This window comes from Rutilus rutilus (assembly GCF_951802725.1).
Source record: "Rutilus rutilus genome assembly, chromosome: 5".
Classification (NCBI taxonomy): Eukaryota; Metazoa; Chordata; class Actinopteri; order Cypriniformes; family Leuciscidae; genus Rutilus; species Rutilus rutilus.
The window spans coordinates 15432958-15452510 of NC_140213.1; the positions used below are offsets into that span (position 1 = coordinate 15432958).

Below are 19553 nucleotides of genomic sequence, written 5' to 3' on the forward strand. Positions count from 1 at the left end.
TTATGTTGTGATTGCTAGCCTATTTACTTTTTATGTATTAAAACCAGGAAATTTGTTAATGAAAATAATATTAAAATTAAGATACAATTAAAACAAAACGAAATTCGTTTTAAAGAATGGATTTGTGCTTTCTGTTTTGAAAGTCTCTGTGAAAGTTTGAAAGTCTTTTAGTGCTGCTTCAGAGCGCTCGCGTCCATAATGGAGAACTGTCACGTAATATTGTTTTTTCCTCATAAATGCGAACATGTGTCAACTAATGCAAGTAAATTTAAAAAGACTTACCCGAAATATTATCCACGGCTGGATCAAGTCGCTCAACGTTCGTCGCTCAAAATACAAACGTTCGTCGTCAGAGTCCTGCTCTTCTTCTGAGCAAAATTTGAACTCGTGTCATCTTCCAACAGCGCAGGAAAGTGAATAAATGAAACTTGCTGGTTTTAAGGCATTTCAGGGGGCGTTTACCTTATTTTGCATAGATCACCTCAGCTCATTATCTTATGAATAGCGCGCTCTGCGAGTGGGTGTGAACTCATTACCGATAATTAGGTGAGACGGGAGAAACTGTACTTCTCTTTAGTTTCTTACAGATTACATTGCAGGAGAATATTTGTTTTGAATGTGAATTGTTTTATTTAAAAGTAGAAATTTAAAGCTTTCTTTAGACGCATGTTTCATGGTTGTGTGATAAGTATTAGCTGAGTTTCAGTTCATTTTCCAGACTTGTTTCAAAAAGATTTTTGCGGAGACAGAGTGAGCTGAAAGCGCACCCTGTTTATTTTATTTATTTAAAAATAAAAACAAGGTTTTGATGTTAATGTGAGTGTACACAAAAAAAAGAAGACCCCCTATAGTTTATAATCATGTATTTATTTTATTAATATGACCGTAAATGACGGACTTTTTTAAGTTTATGTTGCTGCTATGTGAAAAAAATCCAGCAAAACGCGGGGGCGCGTTTGCCGACCTCAGAGGGTTAATGTCCTGTCAGAAAAACACAACTCTGTATGTCAAAGAAAAGTGGGAAAAAGAAGCAGTTGCCACGATCTCAAATGAAGAATGGTATAAAATCTGTGAGATGTCACATACATCTACAAATTCACAAAAATGGAGAGAATTCAATTGGAAAAATTTCATTCGATTCTTTATCACGCCATCTATTAAAGGTAAACAACTGTCAACCCAACAAATGTGTTGGAGGCAATGTGGCACTGTGGATGCTAACCACACGCATGTTTTCTGGGACTGCATTGAGATAAAATCTTTCTGGACTTCTGTCCACCTTACTTTTTGCAAAGTACTGAAGTATTCTGTACCATTAAATTTTACAACAATGTATCTGGGCCTTTTGTCCAATGTAAAGAAAGATGATCAATATTTTGTTGGCAGGGAGGAAAGCGATAACAAGAAGATGGCTCAAACCTGAGCCACCCAGCCATACTCAGTGGATGGACATTGTGCAGGAAATATTCGCCATGGAAAGAATGACCTTTATTATAAGATTGAAAGAAGCTGAATTTAACGAAAAATGGGACAAATGGATAGCATATAAAATAGCTTTAGAAACTGTGTAATCTGAATGTTTTTATTTTTTCCAGTTGCTGTCTTATGTTTAATTGTTCATTTTATTTCATTTTTGCATTTTGTAAACATACTCAAAACTGAGATCACCATGTTATTTGTTTTATCTGCCTAAAACAATAAAGATAAGAGTGAGAAAAAAATATTAAAGGTTGTATTTTTTTTCCCTACATTTTGGAAGGGAAATCTGAAAGGTGAATATGGATTATTGAATTTTTAATAATGAAAACGTGTGTGAAATGTTTTGAATTGAAATATTTCACAGCTTAAATGCTTAAAAACCATGTTGAATTTCAGCCCATAAAAATGCAAGCCCTAAAAATACAATGCATTAAAATGCAAGCAAGGTTAATGCAATGCATATTTTTTCAAGTAGTGCAATTCAACAAGCTTTTTTGTTTCAAAAACTGTTTCCATTGCAGTTTTGCTAAATATTCCTTTTTCGTGAAAAATTGCCTGAAAAACCACCTCATGCGAGTGTAAAAACTTTTAAAGTAAAAAATGATAAATGGGAGTTTTTGCGAAATTGACGTATTTTCAATTCGCAATTTCAATTTGCACAATTTGAAGGGTAATGGAAACGCAGCAAGGGACAGTCTGTAAGTATTCAATTGAGGTTCAGGCCTATCAATGAACTGAAGAATGGAGGCCACATAATCAAAAATAAACATACAAAAACAAGCAATAGGAGAAATCCATGCCACTTACATCGGTCTCTTCTTACTATGGCTGGGGCGAATCTTGGCCACTTTTGGGTACAGTCCTGCTACTATCACTGCCTTAATCAGCTTCTCATTCTCTGAGTAACATAAATAATGAAGAACATTGGTATAAAAATGTGAATAGGAAAATAGACACAGAGCAGAGAGAAAAACAGAGCTAGAAACAAATTTTTACATCAAAATTGTATAATAGTATAAAATCTAATTTTTACCCTAATTTTAGCCCTCTGATATATATAAACACTCAATTTAAGTGGTATATCTCCTTTAAGACTTCAATGTAAAAACTGCTATAATTTGGTAATAACACTGTTGCATAATAAATAAGTATTACTTTTTATTTGTTTATTTTACTGTTTTAACTATTACATCTGCCGAGATTAACTTATTGTGAAAAACGTTGATTAAAGTATTATATTTAGATCTATTCCCTTATAGTCGGGGAGCCAAAGTCTCAAAAATGGGTTGAACCTGACATGGTCTGTTATACTTTTTATTTGTGTTTTTTCTGTTAACTTTGACCCTAAGAACCAATAATTGGAGGGTCTGCTCTGCCGGAAATATCGCGAAAAAAAATTGTGGCCATTTTAGTGTATGCACCCTTTATTTTTTATCAGAAAAATGTGACAAATGATTTTTTCCCTCAAATCCTCAGTGGGTTTGGTAGGCTGTCAATAAATGCACTCCAGATACAAAGAACACATTTGCTGACAACATCCACTGAAAAAATAACTCTTAAAACACATTTCTACATGATTTTGCATCAATTTAATGCAAAAAATTAGGCGTTTTCTCACTTTTTTCCAATATTTTCATATTTACTTCATTGGCAATCACCTATTCCCCCAAGTTATGACATCAGTCAATATGTCATTCTTTTCACCAAACAGTATACTCACTCCACAGAAAAAAATCATACAAATCCAACCAAAATCAATGGATCTGTCATGATTTCACTAATAGTTGATCAGCAGGCTCAGAACCTCAATAGAATTGTAGGCTACTCACAAAATTCCGAAAGACATGTAGTCCATGAGCCAGGGGGGTTGATCGGTATCATCGGGGGAAAAAATGCTATCATTGTTATTTGGCAAGGTATACACCCCTAGTATTAGAAAAATCACTATAGCAGTGCAGGGGTGGTAGCGAAATCACTTTTTTCAGCTCATGAAGTTACTAACCCCCTAAGATAAATTCCGTTTTTGAAATCTGGTGTATATCTGGTTTAGGCTCATGCTAGGGATATTGTCAATATTCTATAATATGGTGCTTAGTGTCGCTGGAAAGGGGACCTTTTAGGCTTTCATTTAAGCCCAGTACTGAATCTGTCTGACAAACACAGAGGTCACATGACTTCTTTAAACCAGAAATAACACACATTTTTTCACAATTTCCGCCTAAACTAAAAATCCGCCTAAAATCGCTGTGCCATGAAAGAACACCACGGACACAAAACTCAACAACTTCAATACTCAAGGCACTCTGATGACTCAGAAAATGTATAATATACCCATACTATTTATTTGTGAGAGCCTTAAATTAGACTTGTGCAGCCAGCACAAGTCTTCAAAATAGAATAGAGCCAATAGAATGGACAAATAGAATACCCTAGTCCAGGGCCAAATGTTGTAATAAAAACACTTGTAATTGGTGTAACAAAATGTTTCTATCATGTATTTTGATATTCACCCACTTTCAGTTAGAATGTCAGAATGTAGCTCATGCACTGAATGTTGATGGATTTTGACAAGGTTTTGTCAGTTTTGTGAAAAGATTGTTGGTTCAGTTGACTGGTTATAACAACACTATAACTATACCATCTTCAATCAACATCCATTGAGTTCCAGGGGTATTCAATGTAAGTACAAAATACTTTTTCTCTTGTGCTTGTGAATTGGTGGGGAATAGTAGCAGTAGCTAATGTAAGCTTGGTGTTTTTCACACTAAGTATACTTCTTTTAAACTTAAAATAAGAAAGTATACTTTCAGTCTACATTTTATGTACTTCTCAGAAATATACTTAAAATTACACTTCAGTGTACTTGATGTATACTGAGAGAAAAGTCCAGGGCCCGTATTCATAAAGATTCTAAGAATCCTCTCAGAAAACTCTTAATTTTGCTTAAAGGAGAACTCCGGTCAATTTTAACATTGAGCTAATTTTTTTGTCAATTTGGAGTGCTGTCAATACAGAGAACAACGACAAAATTCAGTGTTGCCTACACCATGTTATCCTCTTTTTAAAATTTGCACCCTGTTGACTTCAATGGGGCAAGTTTTAAACCTGCTTTTAGCCTCTTAACATCCTTGGTGTGTCATTACAAGTGCACAGCCATGTGAGCGCTGGCTGAATTATTATCATTTTTATCCATATCTTTCACATCTACTGCAGTCAGATTGACCCGCGTTCACTCTGAAGGAATCACTCACATTGGCTGTGCACTTGTAATGACACATCAAGGATGTTAAGAGGCTAAAAGCAGGTTTAAAACTTGCCCCATTGAAGTCAACAGGGTGCAAATTTTAAAAAGTGGATAAAATGGTGTAGGCAACACCGATTTTTGTCGTTGTTCTCTGTATTAACAGCACTCCAAATTTACAAAAAAATAAGCTCAATGTTAAATTTGACCGGAGTTTTCCTTTAAAAACTTTTAAGTAGGAGTCTTAGCTTAAGAGCGATTCGGGGCCAATCTGAGAACAACTCTGAGCAAGGAAAAGACAAAAACTTTCATCTTAGTGAGGAGGCGGGGCTGACCCCGTTGCTATGTATGACACAATCTTTTGAAGACTGTGATTGGCTGGTAGTCCAAGAAGGAAAAAAATTGTGATTTGTCTATTCTAAGCCTTCACTTTGAAATTACATGCGACTGTGTACATTACACACTGCTGCATTGTTGCATTTTCCCAGTTGCCAAATATCGTAATGTAGTGATTACTTTCATTTCTGGCGCTATTGCATTTCTGCGCGGTCGGAGATGTTAGCGCGTCTCTAAGATCAGTCACAAACATGATCCATGCACGATCTAATCTTTAGCGTCTTATTAACTCACTGTCATCCATTGTCTGCAACAGATTTCTTCTCCTTCTTCTTTCTGCCATGTTCTCCTCTGCTGAAGAAAGTCTTCAGCCTCTTAAAAGTCCTCGTCCGTGCTCCTAACAATTTTGACCTTAAGACCTCTTTTAAGGGTTAAGATGCTTTCTGAATTACTTTTTTCTTTACTGGGATTTTTTTCTTTAATTTTAAGAGTAAACGGCCACATTTCTAAGAATTTTCTTAGAATTTTGTCACTAGGAGCGACTCTTTGCATTAAGATTCTTTATGAATACGGGCCCGGGTATATTTGGCCTGTACTTGAACTCAATCTTTTGATCCAGATATACTTAAAAGCAGGGTTCCCTTTCGTTGTCACTCCGAGTTACGTCGGATGACGACGAATGGGGTTTCGCTTAGAAATCCTATCATCTTCGAGTATTAAAACACGAGCCAATGGCAAAGAAATGCCATGGGTCTGCGGAATTTGCATAGCGTAACTCCGCCCCACCCTGGGGGTATAAAGGAAGTCGCGAGCAACATGCAGATATGTTTTCGCTTCGGAGCCAAGTTGATGTACTTCACTCCACAGCCAAATCCTGAGTTTATCTCTTCATCTCTTCGAGACGAGCCTCTCTCCAGGTGTTGGTGTGACAGCGAGTTCCAGCGAGTGCACATTCCCTGCTGATCTGTGCAGTGATTTGCCAGAGTTTGTGTGTTCTCTCCCTGGTCGCTTCAACACTCTGCGGAGAAATCTCCTTTCATAAAAGAGCATTGCACGCGGCACGTCTTTTTAAAGATGCCTCGCCCGTGCACTTCTGGTTGCGGTCTATTTGTGTCTGACTCTGATGGGCACAATCGCTGTCTTGTGTGTCTGGGTGTTGAGCACGCTAAGGCAGCGTTTGTGGATGAGTCATGTTCCCACTGCGGGAACATGCCCATCGCACGGTTGAGATCGAGACTCAATGATCTTCATGTGAGAGTCCCCTCATCCGCACCCCGATCTACTGGTCCCGAGAGGGCTGGTACTTCGGCTGGCGGCCAGGGTGATCTGAGGGTTACAGTGTGGAACAAAGCGCCGACTATTCCACGCTCCACACTTCCCTCTGTTCCCGTGCAACCCGCGAGTGTCCGCGTGGAAACCGCTGTACAGTCTTCTGACTTGCCGCGAGTTTCATTCGGCGCTCCAGAGGAGGACGCGATGTCGATCGCGGCATCACAAGGTGGGCAGGAGTCCTCGGGAAGTGAGGATTCGGCTGTGCTGCCACCCTCGGGTGCTCCAGCATTGTCCGAGTCTGATCCCGAGATGACGGCCATGCTCTCCCGGGCAGCCGCGGCGATCGGTCTTGAGTGGTCCCCGCCACCTGGGCCGGTTCGTTCGCGGCTGGACGATTGGTTTTTGGGTGCGGCTGCTGATCCGCGTCGGCAGCCAACCCCAATGCCTTTTTTCCCGGATGTGCATGAGGAGGTCACGAGGTCCTGGAAGGCACCATTGTCTTCCCGTGATCGCTCGGCGACCGCCTCCGCCTTGCCTCCCCTTGATCAGGCGGCCGCCAAAGGGTACACTGGGGTTCCCCGGGTTGAACGCTCTGTTGCGATGCAGCTGTGTCCTCAGAGTGCTTCTTCCCGCGGGGACCCAAAGCACCCCTCCAAGGCCTGTAGGTTCTCCTCCACCCTTGTGGCGAAGGCCTATAGAGCTGCGGGGACGGCGGCCTCCTCACTGCATGCCATGGCGACTCTGCAGGTCTACCAGGCCCAGATGTTGTGTGATATGCACGAGGGGAGGACTGACCCAGCACTCTTTGATGAGTTGCGTGCCGCCACCGACCTTGCTCTCCGAGCGACGAAGGTGACCGCACGCTCGCTGGGTCAGGTGATGGCCACTTCGGTGGTCCAGGAGCGACACCTATGGCTAAACCTGGCTGATATGCGGGAGGCCGAGCGGACCCGGTTCCTCGACACCCCCATATCCCAGGCTGGCCTATTCGGCGGTGCAGTCGAGGACTTTGCCCAGCAGTTCTCGACTGCCCAGAAGCAGACTGAGGCTCTAAAACATGTCCTGCCCCGGCGGCCCGCTGCTTCGGCGGCGCAGCCGTCGGCACAGGTGCCTCAGCCCGCTCGCCGCCGACGGCGCCCTCCTGCGGTTCCCGCCCCTCCCGATCGGCCCCAGCAGTCCGCTGCTCCCGGGTCGCATCGTCGAGGAAGCCGTAGGAAGGCGCCACAGCCCTCTCCCGCCCCGCGCCCCGCTAAACGCCAGGCTAAGCGGCGCTCCTGAGACGGGCTGCTCAGAGATGGCGATGAGTTCTGCACAGGAGCCGGTAGCAGGGCCGCTCCTTCCCCCGGTGGAGGGCCGGGGGAGAATCCTTGGTTTTCCCATTCCCGCTGCTCGTCCCACGACGGGCAGCACCCTAAAATGGTTAAAGAAAGAACTCACTATCCCATCTCTGAGCACACGGAGTGTGCGGATGAGAGCACGCGCCGCCCACGGGCCACGCTCCTCTCATCCCCCTCTGTCGCCAGACCCCTGCCAGAGCACGCCCCCGTGGGACGCTGGTCCTCCCCTGGCCTCCTCTGGCAGGATGCGGCTAATGACCGTGCCCCCGCACCGGGCCGCTATGCCACCCACGCCTGGGCCGGTCATTCTGCCTCGCTGCACCCCCGACGGTACGTCTGTGGTTCGCATGACCCCGCTGGTGCACTTTCTGGAAGCCTGGCTAGAGCTTCCCAGACTGTCCCGCTGGGTCGCGAGAACCATCAGGCTCGGCTACGCGATTCAGTTCGCGCGATCTCCTCCCCGCTACAGTGGAGTCCGCTTCACTATGGTCGGTGGCAATGCCCCGGTCATGAGAGCGGAGGTCGCCACCCTACTGGCGAAGGGTGCGATCGAGATTGTCCCTCCAGCCGAAATGAGGTCCGGCTTCTACAGCACTTACTTCATTGTTCCGAAGAAATCGGGTGGGTTACGACCGATCTTGGACCTGCGCGTCCTGAACCGCTCCCTTCACAGGCTTCCGTTCAGGATGCTCACGGCCAAACGCATTTTCGAGTGTGTGCGGCCACAAGATTGGTTTGCAGCGATCGACCTGAAGGACGCCTACTTCCATGTCTCCATTTTACCTCGACACAGACCGTTTCTACGGTTTGCTTTCGAGGGGCAGGCATACCAGTACGCGGTTCTCCCTTTCGGGCTAGCCCTGTCTCCTCGCGTCTTCACGAAGGTTGTCGAGGCAGCCCTTGTTCCCCTCCGGGAACACGGGGTTCGCATCCTGAACTATCTCGACGACTGGCTGATCCTAGCTCACTCTCGAGACCAGGTTTGCGAACACAGGGACCTAGTGCTCCGGCACCTAGCTCGTCTGGGCCTTCGGGTCAACTGGGAGAAGAGCAAACTCTGCCCCGCGCAGAGGATCTCTTTTCTCGGTATGGATATCGACTCGGTCGCCATGTGCGCGCAGCTTACGAGCGAGCGCGCGCAGTCACTGCTGACTTGTCTTCGTCAGTTCGAGGGCAAGAGTGCGGTTCCACTGAAACTTTTTCAGAGGCTCCTGGGGCATATGGCATCCGCAGCCGCAGTAACGCCGCTCGGATTGCTTCATATGAGACCGCTTCAGCTTTGGCTTCGCGTTCGAGTCCCGAGGTGGGCATGGCAACACGGCAAGCTCCGGGTCCCAGTGACTCCGACTTGCCGTCAGACCTTCACCCCGTGGTCAAACCTCAGCTTTCTACGGGCCGGAGTGCCCCTGGAACGAGTTTCCCGGCATGTTGTTGTCTCAACAGATGCCTCCACCACGGGCTGGGGCGCCATGTGCAATGGACATGCTGCCGCGGGCTCCTGGACAGGACCCCAGCGCCTATGGCATGTCAATTGCCTCGAGTTGCTGGCTGTACGTCTCGCCCTGCACCGCTTCCATGTGCTGCTCAGGGGTCAGCACGTATTAGTCCGATCAGACAATACCGCGACAGTAGCGTACATCAACCATCAAGGTGGTCTGCGCTCCCGCCGTATGTCACAACTCGCCCGCCACCTCCTCATATGGAGTCAGAAGCATCTGAGGTCGCTTCGAGCCATTTATATCCCGGGACACCTGAACCAGGCGGCCGACGAGCTGTCTCGAGTTCGGCCTCTCTCTGGAGAATGCCGACTCCATCCCCATACAGTCCAGCTGATTTGGGATCAGTTCGGCGACGCACAGGTAGACCTGTTTGCCTCCCACGACTCGTCCCATTGCGACCTGTTTTATTCCCTGACCGAGGGCACGCTCGGCACGGATGCACTGGCGCACAGCTGGCCGCGGGGCCTCCGCAAGTATGCGTTTCCCCCAGTGAGCCTTCTTGCGCGGACCCTGCGCAAGATCAGGGAGGACGAGGAGCAGGTCATATTGGTTGCCCCATACTGGCCCAACCACACCTGGTTCTCAGAACTTATACTCCTTACGACAGCACCTCCCTGGCCAATTCCTCTGAGGAAGGACCTCCTTTCTCAGGGACGGGGCACCCTGTGGCACCCTCGTCCCGGTCTTTGGAACCTCCACGTGTGGCTCCTGGACGGGACGAGGCAGGTTTGAGTACCCTACCACCAGCGGTGGTGGCTACCATCACTTCCGCTAGAGCATCGTCCACAAGACATGCCTATGCGTTGAAGTGGAACCTCTTCGTCAACTGGTGTTCTTCTAAACATCAAGAACCCACGAAATGCCCGATCAGTGTCGTGCTTTCCTTCCTGCAAGAAGGGTTGGAGCGAAGGCTGTCTCCCTCCACCCTGAAAGTGTATGTTGCCGCCATTGCCGCACATCACAACGCAGTTGATGGTAAGTCCTTGGGAAAGCACGACCTGATCGTCAGGTTCCTGAGGGGAGCCAGGAGATTAAATCCTCCTCGTCCTCCCCTCGTACCCTCTTGGGACCTCTCAGTGGTTTTAACTGCCCTGCAGAGTGCTCCCTTTGAGCCTCTGCAATCAGTGGAGCTTAAGTTCCTGTCAATGAAGACAGCGCTCCTGGTTGCATTGGCCTCCATCAAGAGGGTAGGGGACCTGCAGGCATTTTCGGTTGACGAAGCGTGCCTGGAATTCGGGCCGGCTAACTCTCACGTGATCCTGAGACCCCGGCTTGGATACGTGCCCAAGGTTCCTACCACACCCTTTCGAGACCAGGTAGTGAACCTGCAAGCGCTGCCCTTGGAGGAGGCAGACCCAGCCTTGGCACTGCTCTGTCCAGTACGCGCCCTTCGTGCTTACGTAGACAGAACGCAGTGTTTCAGGACCTCAGACCAGCTCTTTGTCTGTTATGGTGGGAAGCTGAAGGGAAAGGCTCTCTCCAAGCAAAGGTTGTCTCACTGGATAGTGGACGCCATTGCTTTGGCTTACCAGCAGCAAGGTCGACCGTGCCCCCTTGGTGTGACGGCCCACTCCACCCGGAGTGTGGCATCTTCTTGGGCTCTAGCGCATGGCGCCTCGCTAACAGACATCTGCAGAGCTGCAGGCTGGGCGACACCTAACACATTCGCGAGATTCTACAATCTCCGAGTGGAGCTAGTTTCTTCTCATGTACTCGCTTCAACTAGCCGGTACTAGATTCTGCTCAGGTGTCTTCGCTTGCTCGCCATTCCTCTCTACGGACGGGATACGTGCGATATTCTCCTCAGGTGAGCCTAATAAGCCCTGAGTCTCCTCCAGCACTGACTACGTCAACGCCAGAGTTATGCCACTGGCAGCTTTCGCGCTTGGCTAGGTGCCTCCATGTGCATGGTTCCCTTCGGGCGACCCCCACATGTGTATTCCACTGTAAGCCTCTTTGAGCATGTGTCTTTCCCTTGGCAAGCCACCTTGCCACCCCTGGGGTTGAAATATTCCACCTGCGGCTGGACACCCCAGTGTTGCTCCGTATGCAGCCCTTCGGGGTCATATGTGTATTCCAAGTCCCCCCCTTCGGGTTGGGCATGATTGCATATTTCCACTGGATATGCTTCCCAGTGTACCTTGGTATTCCTGTGTCAAGTAGGACTCCTTCGTCCGTGCTAGTCTCACGACAGGGAGCTCAGACTTACGCAGGGCACTGGAAGACAGTCGAGAGGTGGCGTGATTATACGGGAACCCCATTCGTCGTCATCCGACGTAACTCGGAGTGACAACGAAAGGGAACGTCTCGGTTACGTATGTAACCCTCGTTCCCTGAGTAGGGAACGGAGACGTTACGTCTCCCTGCCACTTCCACTGTACCGCTGGAACGCCTGAGTTCAGTCTCGGCTCCTCAGCGAAGACATATCTGCATGTTGCTCGCGACTTCCTTTATACCCCCAGGGTGGGGCGGAGTTACGCTATGCAAATTCCGCAGACCCATGGCATTTCTTTGCCATTGGCTCGTGTTTTAATACTCGAAGATGATAGGATTTCTAAGCGAAACCCCATTCGTCGTCATCCGACGTAACGTCTCCGTTCCCTACTCAGGGAACGAGGGTTACATACGTAACCGAGACGTTCACCAATCTCGGTCCTGGAGGGCCGCTGTCCTCAGAACAGTGGCCCTCCAGGACCGAGATTGGTGAACCCTGCTTAAAAGAATAATTAAGAATTCAAAGTACTGTATACTTGTCTTGTAGTTGTGTTAACTCTTTTGTAGGCTAGTCCACTGGTCGTGTAAATCAATTTACTCTAATTCTACTTTTTTGTTTAAAATGTTGCCTTTCTTTATGAAACTTACTGACATTCAAGTGTTAAGATTAAAAAAGGATGCATGAAGCTAATAACATGTTTTTAAATTTAAAGTACAGTTAAAGGTATTTTTCAAGTGCAAAAATAATAATGTTACGTTAAGTGCAAAGTATAATGTTATGTTTACTTAAAGAAAACTTACAAGTACACTTGCAGTATAAACTACGAAACTAGTAGTTTACTGAGAGTACACATCAGTGTGTACTTTCATAAACTAAAAAATTTACTACTTGTATTAAAACAGTAAACTAGTATACTTATAAGTTCACTTGTAGTACAGATGCATTACAAATGAGAAACCTAGTTGTGTACTTAGTTTACTACTCTTACAAATACTAAAAATACGAAAAGTGAGCCAATTTAGTCCCAAGCAGTATTGAAATAGTACACAATTTTACTACAAGTACACATTGATATTAGTATACTTACTACATAAAGTATACTTAAAAATATACTTGAAAATTACTTAAGTATACTTCATAAAATGAACATGAAGACATGCACTTTTATGATGAAGAGATGCACTTTTATGATGAAGAGATGCACTTTTAGAATGGACAGATGCACTTTTAGAATGGATAGATGGACTTTTATGATGGAGAGATGCACTTTTATAATGGATAGATGGACTTTTATGATGGAGAGATGGACTTTTATAATGGAGAGATGGACTTTTAGAATGGATAGATGGACTTTTAGAATGGATAGATGGACTTTTATGATGGAGAGATGCACTTTTATGATGGATAGATGGACTTATGATGGAGAGATGGACTTTTATAATGGAGAGATGCACTTTTATAATGGAGAGATGGACTTTTATAATGGATAGATGGACTTTTATGATGGAGAGATGGACTTTTATGATGGAGAGATGCACTTTTATAATGGATAGATGGACTTTTATGATGGAGAGATAGACTTTTATGATGGAGAGATGGACTTTTATAATGGACAGATGCACTTTTATAATGGATAAATGCACATTTATGATGGATAGATGCAATTTTATAAAGGAGAGATGGACTTTTAGAATGGATAGACGGACTTTTATGATGGAGAGATGGACTTTTATGATGGAGAGATGGACTTTTATAATGGACAGATGCACTTTTATGATGGATAGATGGACTTTTATAATGGATAGATGCACTTTTAGAATGGATAGACAATAACAGATTTTTACAGCGATTGATTCCAACAATCTTTTCACAAAACTGACAAAACCTTGTCAAAATCCATCAACATTCAGTGCATGAGCTACATTCTGACATTCTAACTGAAAGTGGGTGAATATCAAAATACATGATAGAAACATTTTGTTACACCAATTACAAGTGTTTTTATTACAACATTTGGCCCTGGACTAGGGTATTCTATTTGTCCATTCTATTGGCTCTATTCTATTTTGAAGACTTGTGCTGGATGCACAAGTCTAATTTAAGGCTCTCACAAATAAATAGTATGGGTATATTATACATTTTCTGAGTCATCAGAGTGCCTTGAGTATTGAAGTTGTTGAGTTTTGTGTCCGTGGTGTTCTTTCGTGGCACAGCGATTTTAGGCAGATTTTTAGTTTAGGCGGAAATTGTGAAAAAATGTGTGTTATTTCTGGTTTAAAGAAGTCATGTGACCTCTGTGTTTGTCAGACAGATTCAGTACTGGGCTTAAATGAAAGCCTAAAAGGTCCCCTTTCCAGCGATACCAAGCACCATATTATAGAATATTGACAATATCCCTAGCATGAGCCTAAACCAGATATACACCAGATTTCAAAAACGGAATTTATCTTAGGGGGTTAGTAACTTCATGAGCTGAAAAAAGTGATTTCGCTACCACCCCTGCACTGCTATAGTGATTTTTCTAATACTAGGGGTGTATACCTTGCCAAATAACAATGATAGCATTTTTTCCCCCGATGATACCGATCAACCCCCCTGGCTCATGGACTACATGTCTTTCGGAATTTTGAGAGTAGCCTACAATTCTATTGAGGTTCTGAGCCTGCTGATCAACTATTAGTGAAATCATGACAGATCCATTGATTTTGGTTGGATTTTTATGATTTTTTCTGTGGAGTGAGTATACTGTTTGGTGAAAAGAATGACATATTGACTGATGTCATAACTTGGGGGAATAGTTGATTGCCAATGAAGTAAAGATGAAAATATTGGAAAAAAGTGAGAAAACGCCTAATTTTTTGCATTAAATTGATGCAAAATCATGTAGAAATGTGTTTTAAGAGTTATTTTTTCAGTGGATGTTGTCAGCAAATGTGTTCTTTGTATCTGGAGTGCATTTATTGACAGCCTACCAAACCCACTGAGGATTTGAGGGAAAAAATCATTTTTCACATTTTTCTGATAAAAAAATAAAGGGTGCATACACTAAAATGGCCACAAATTTTTTTTGCGATATTTCCGGCAGAGCAGACCCTCCAATTATTGGTTCTTAGGGTCAAAGTTAACAGAAAAAACACAAATAAAAAGTATAACAGACCATGTCAGGTTCAACCCATTTTATTGAGCTTTTGAGACTTTGGCTCCCCGACTATTAGTTAAGTCAAGTCAAGTCACCATTTATATAGCGCTTTTAACAATATGGATTGTTTCAAAGCAGCTTTACAGTGATAATAGGAAATTACCGTAACAAATTGTTTGGCTTTACAACAGCTCTAGGATAAAGTTATTGTCCAGCTAAAGTTAGTTTTGATTGATTGATTCACTTACATTGCGAAAATCATTAGTTAATAACTTAGGGGCCGCTAACACAACACTGTTCTAACAAAAAAACCTTAATGTGCTCCGGCCGCCCATCCGCCCATCCGCACAAAACAGTGCCTGGTGTCGAAGGTTCGAGTTCACGCGCGTGATCATAGGTACTAAACCTACTGAACTCGACAATCGATTACTGTGGACTTCGACCGAAAACAGGATGTAAATACAGGTATGTGCGCTGGCTGAATAAACATCATTTTTTATATATTTCTTTCACATCTACTGCAGTCAGATTCACCCGCGTTCACTCCGAAGGAATCACTCACATGACCTGTGCACTTGTAATGACACATCAAGGATGTTAAGAGGCTAAAAGCAGGTTTAAAACTTGCCCCATTGAAGTCAATAGGGTGCAAATTTTAAAACGAGGATAACACGGTGTAGGCAACACCGATTTTTGTCGTTGTTCTCTGTACTGACAGCACTCCAAATATACAAAAAAATGAGCTCAATGTTAAAATTGACCGGAGTTCTCCTTTAAGCGCACAATTCCAATCATCTCGCCAATGAATCTAGTATTCACACTCTCACAATTGCTCAATCACAACTAACACAATGCAGACACAATGTAAATTAGAGATTCATTGTGCAGTGTAGACAGCAGATCTGATTATAAGGGGAGTTTTGGCGAGAGTACAGAACTCTCACTGTCACTGAACAGCTCCAGCGATCTTAAAGGGAGCATTCTTTGCTCTCTTTCTCTATATAACCTTACCACAATTTAAATAACACATGATTTCCATGAGAGTAACAGTGTAAATTTGTCTATTTAGTCAATGGCTTGATTTACTACATATAAAAAGTAATAAATTATTTTACAACAAGCAACGTCTGACTGTACGGGAGCACTTATATATCAAAAATCAGTGATCACAGATTAGGCGATAGAACACTGCTGCATACATGATGCCCCATTACTTTTGGGTCCATATCTTTCAGTAAGTCTGTTTGTAAATTGTGACTGGTTTATCAAAGAATCCACAGAGAAAAGTACCAAACAGACAAATAATGCTCTATTGACATTCACATACTTTCAAAACAACAACCATTTTCCTATCGTTAAGTCCCTTTGGAAGATAAAGTTATTTACTGATCATGTTGTGTTATTTCTCCTGCCTGTCCATATTCACTAACGCACCCGTGGGCAGGTCAAAGTGGTAATGATGGAGTCATAATCATCATTGATCTGTGTCTGTGCAGGCAGTCTTTTGCCACTGTATTCATCTCTATTGAGTTTTGTGTTCTGAAATTTACTGCATGTTTTTATAGTACAATGATTTCTTATGTCAAAATATCAGGGGAAATTTGATTTTACAGATTAAATTAGATTAGACATTTACAGCATTAATTACTCTAAATCTATGTTATCTATGGGATCAATAGTTACAACATCATGTTTGGATTTTGGTTAGAAAAATAGTAGTATCAAATAGTAGCATTGCCCCTCAAAAATCAGCACTCTCAGACAGCTCAAATCTTAAAAGGTACAAGTATAAATGGCAGTCGAAGAGACGGACAGTCTAGGCAAAGTACCTGAGTTGATGTTAGAGCTGCGATCTTTAGGGTCCTTACTATTCACAAAGCCAGCTGCCAAAAGATGCTCCGCAAACTGATCCTTCATATTCTGAAGCATCTGGTGGGAAGGAGCAAAATGGGTTTCCATTTATCAAGTGCATATCAAAAGGTCAGTTTCATCGATTATGTTTAACTAATGTTTGATTGGTAGGGTGCACACGGACCTGTAGCGTGTTGGCAGACAGGAAGTTTTCCCAGCAGTATTCCCTCTCAAACCTGCCACCCTGTCTCTTAGCATCCTCCCAGCCCTAAAATAACACCATACAAAAACACCACTTAATGTTAATTTGCTAAAACATAATTCAGTAAAATTTTTATCCATGTTGGCACAAATGATGTCCGACTGCATTAGTCAGGCATCACTAAAAATAACATTAAAGAGGTCTATGAGCCTGCAAGTACGATGTCAGGCACTGGCACCCCGCTTACCATGGCGACAAGATACATAGCAGACTGTCATCACTCAATAGTCTTAGAGTTGGCATTTGACTAACTGTGGACCAGGTCAAGAAGCAGGCAGACTGGCTAAACCGACCATCTGCTAGGTGTCTCAAATCCCAGAAGTCAAATAAATCTCTTAATGTCATGTAATAAAAATAATAATAACAACAATAATAATAATAATAATAATTAAAGCTGCAAGCAGCATTTATCGGGGTTCAAGCAATTAAGGCCTTTAAGCACAAAAGCATCAAAAGTTATTAAGTTTTATTTAGCAAGCATGTAACCACTGACATAATAGATGGAAAACACCATTTACAGGCAATGTACCATAGGAAATATATGGTTTTAAAGCTTTTTAACAGTTATAGCTTCACCTATCGTCCGATCTCCATAAAATTGTTTACTGTGACCTGAAATTGAACCCATACACATGTGTACTGAGTTTGGTGAATATATCTCATTTACTTCTTGTGTTATAGCCATTTTAGTAAAATAGGCTCCTCCCACAACAATTTACCACATTCTAGTATTATTTACTATGATTCTAGCATGATTTACATAGTTTACCATGATTTTATCTTAGTTTACCTTGATTTACCATATTCTAGCGTGATTTACCATGATATACTACATTCTAGTATGATTTACCATTGTTTACTGTGATTCTAGCATGGTTTACCATAGTTTATCATGATTTATCATAGTTTACCATGATTTACCCTGTTCTAGCATGATTTACCATGATATATCACATTCTAACATGATTTACCATAGTTTATCATGATTTATCATGGTTTACCATGATTTACCCTGTTCTAGCATAGTTTACCATGATTTACCATGTTCTAGCATGATTTACCATGATATACCACGTTCTAGAATGATTTACCTTGATACACCACATTACTAGCAATTATGTGAAGTGTCAGTGCAAATGAAGTGATAAACACTGACAAAATATGATTGTGTTATAATAGTTATTGTTATATAAGTGATTTTTGATTTTCAGTAGAATGGCCAGCAGAGGGCAGTAGAAGACCACTTATTGGCTCACTTTCACTTTAAACTTCATGATTTTCACCAGTTTTCTGCACTAAAGCAAACCAGTTTTTCAATGTTTACTCAATAATGCATGCTTACACACACACACACACACACACACACACAAACACACACACAAATAAACATACACACACAAATACAATTTTTTTAATGTTTTGGGATCTGTTATCTGCACTGGTTTGGTTCCGATTGGCCAAAAAAAACCTCTACTAGTTCACAAAAGTGACCAAGGCGAGGAGGGAAGGAAGAGTGAGCCTGGTGGAGATGGGGGGCTGATGGGACACGACGGAGGTGAAGGCACTATGCGACGAAGAGGAGCTGCAGGATCGGAGGAACCAGGAGGAGTCAGAGGTGAAGGGGACAGAAGTGAAGACAGGGGATCGTCAGCCAAGGGTGCTGCTGAGCTGGGCGGCACCAGCGATGAAGGCTTTGAGCTGGGCGGGCTTAGGAGTGTTCTTAGGAGTGTTCCTCCTGCTCCTCCTTGCACAAAGGCGGAGGTAGCGGTCCTGCTGCTGGGTTGTTGCCCTCCTACGGCTTCCTCCACGTCTCCTGATGTACTGGCCTGTCTCCTGTTAGCGCCTTCATGCTCTGGACACTATCCTGACAGACACAGCAAACCTTCTTGCCACAGCTCGCATTGATGTGCCATTCTGGATGAGCTGCACTACCTGAGCCACTTGTGTGGGTTGTAGACTCCGTCTCATGCTACCACTAGAGTGAAAGCACCGCCAGCATTCAAAAGTGACCAAAACATCAGCCAGAAAGCATAGGAACTGAGAAGTGGTCTGTGGTCACCACCTGCAGAACCACTCCTTTATTGGGGGTGTCTTGCTAATTGCCTATAATTTCCACCGGTCGTCTATTCCATTCGCACAACAGCATGTGAAATTGATTGTCAATCAGTGTTGCTTCCTAAGTGGACAGTTTAATTTCACAGAAGTGTGATTGACTTGGAGTTAGATTGTGTTGTTTAAGTGTTCCCTTAATTTTTTTGAGCAGTGTATATAGATAGATAGATATATGGGGATGATTAGGAGGCCATGATGGACAGAGGCCAATGGGCAAATTTGGCTAGAATGCCGGGGTTACACCCCTACTCGTTTCGAGGTTACACCCCGCGCCGGCGCGTTTTGCTGGATTTTCTTCACATTGTAGCACTATAAACTTAAATTACTCCGTCATTTATGGTCATACAGAAAAAAGAAATATAAAAAAAGAATCTGTGATATTTGTACTTTTGTATGTGTCCACTTACAATCAAATCAAAACATTGTGCTTTTGAAAAATAAAGAAAATAAACAGGGTGTGCTTTCTGCCTCTCCGTCGCGGTGAACTTTTTTTTCTTGAGCACGTCTATAAACTGAAACCAAACTCAGCGAATACTTGTCACACATTTATGAGCCATATACCTTTATAAACATTTAAGTGTGTACTTTTAAATGATCGGATTCAAACTGAAAACAAATATTCTCTGTTTAAGTAATTTGTATAAAACCAACAAGATGTCCAGCTTCTCAAACGCTTCCTAATTATTTTTTAATTTGAACACGCCTACGAGCGCAAAAGACATTCACATGCAAATCTCCACATGGAACACGAACGCGCTCATTACCTCAAAAACAAAGCACCAACAAACTTCACATGTCTCTGCTTTTCGT

The 19553-nt window shown here is 43.4% G+C and overlaps 1 protein-coding gene across 1 annotated transcript in view; it reads right to left on the reverse strand.

Moving 5' to 3' along the window:
* dhx36 (DEAH (Asp-Glu-Ala-His) box polypeptide 36) overlaps positions 1-19553 on the reverse strand; it is a 142470-nt gene that overhangs the window by 18041 nt on the left and 104876 nt on the right. Inside the window, exons 17-19 of the mRNA XM_084409512.1 lie at positions 16554-16637; positions 16348-16447; positions 2287-2377 (exon numbers count right to left, since the gene is read on the reverse strand). Coding sequence (XP_084265638.1) covers positions 2287-2377; positions 16348-16447; positions 16554-16637 — 275 coding nt within the window. The remainder of the gene's footprint in view (positions 1-2286; positions 2378-16347; positions 16448-16553; positions 16638-19553) is intronic.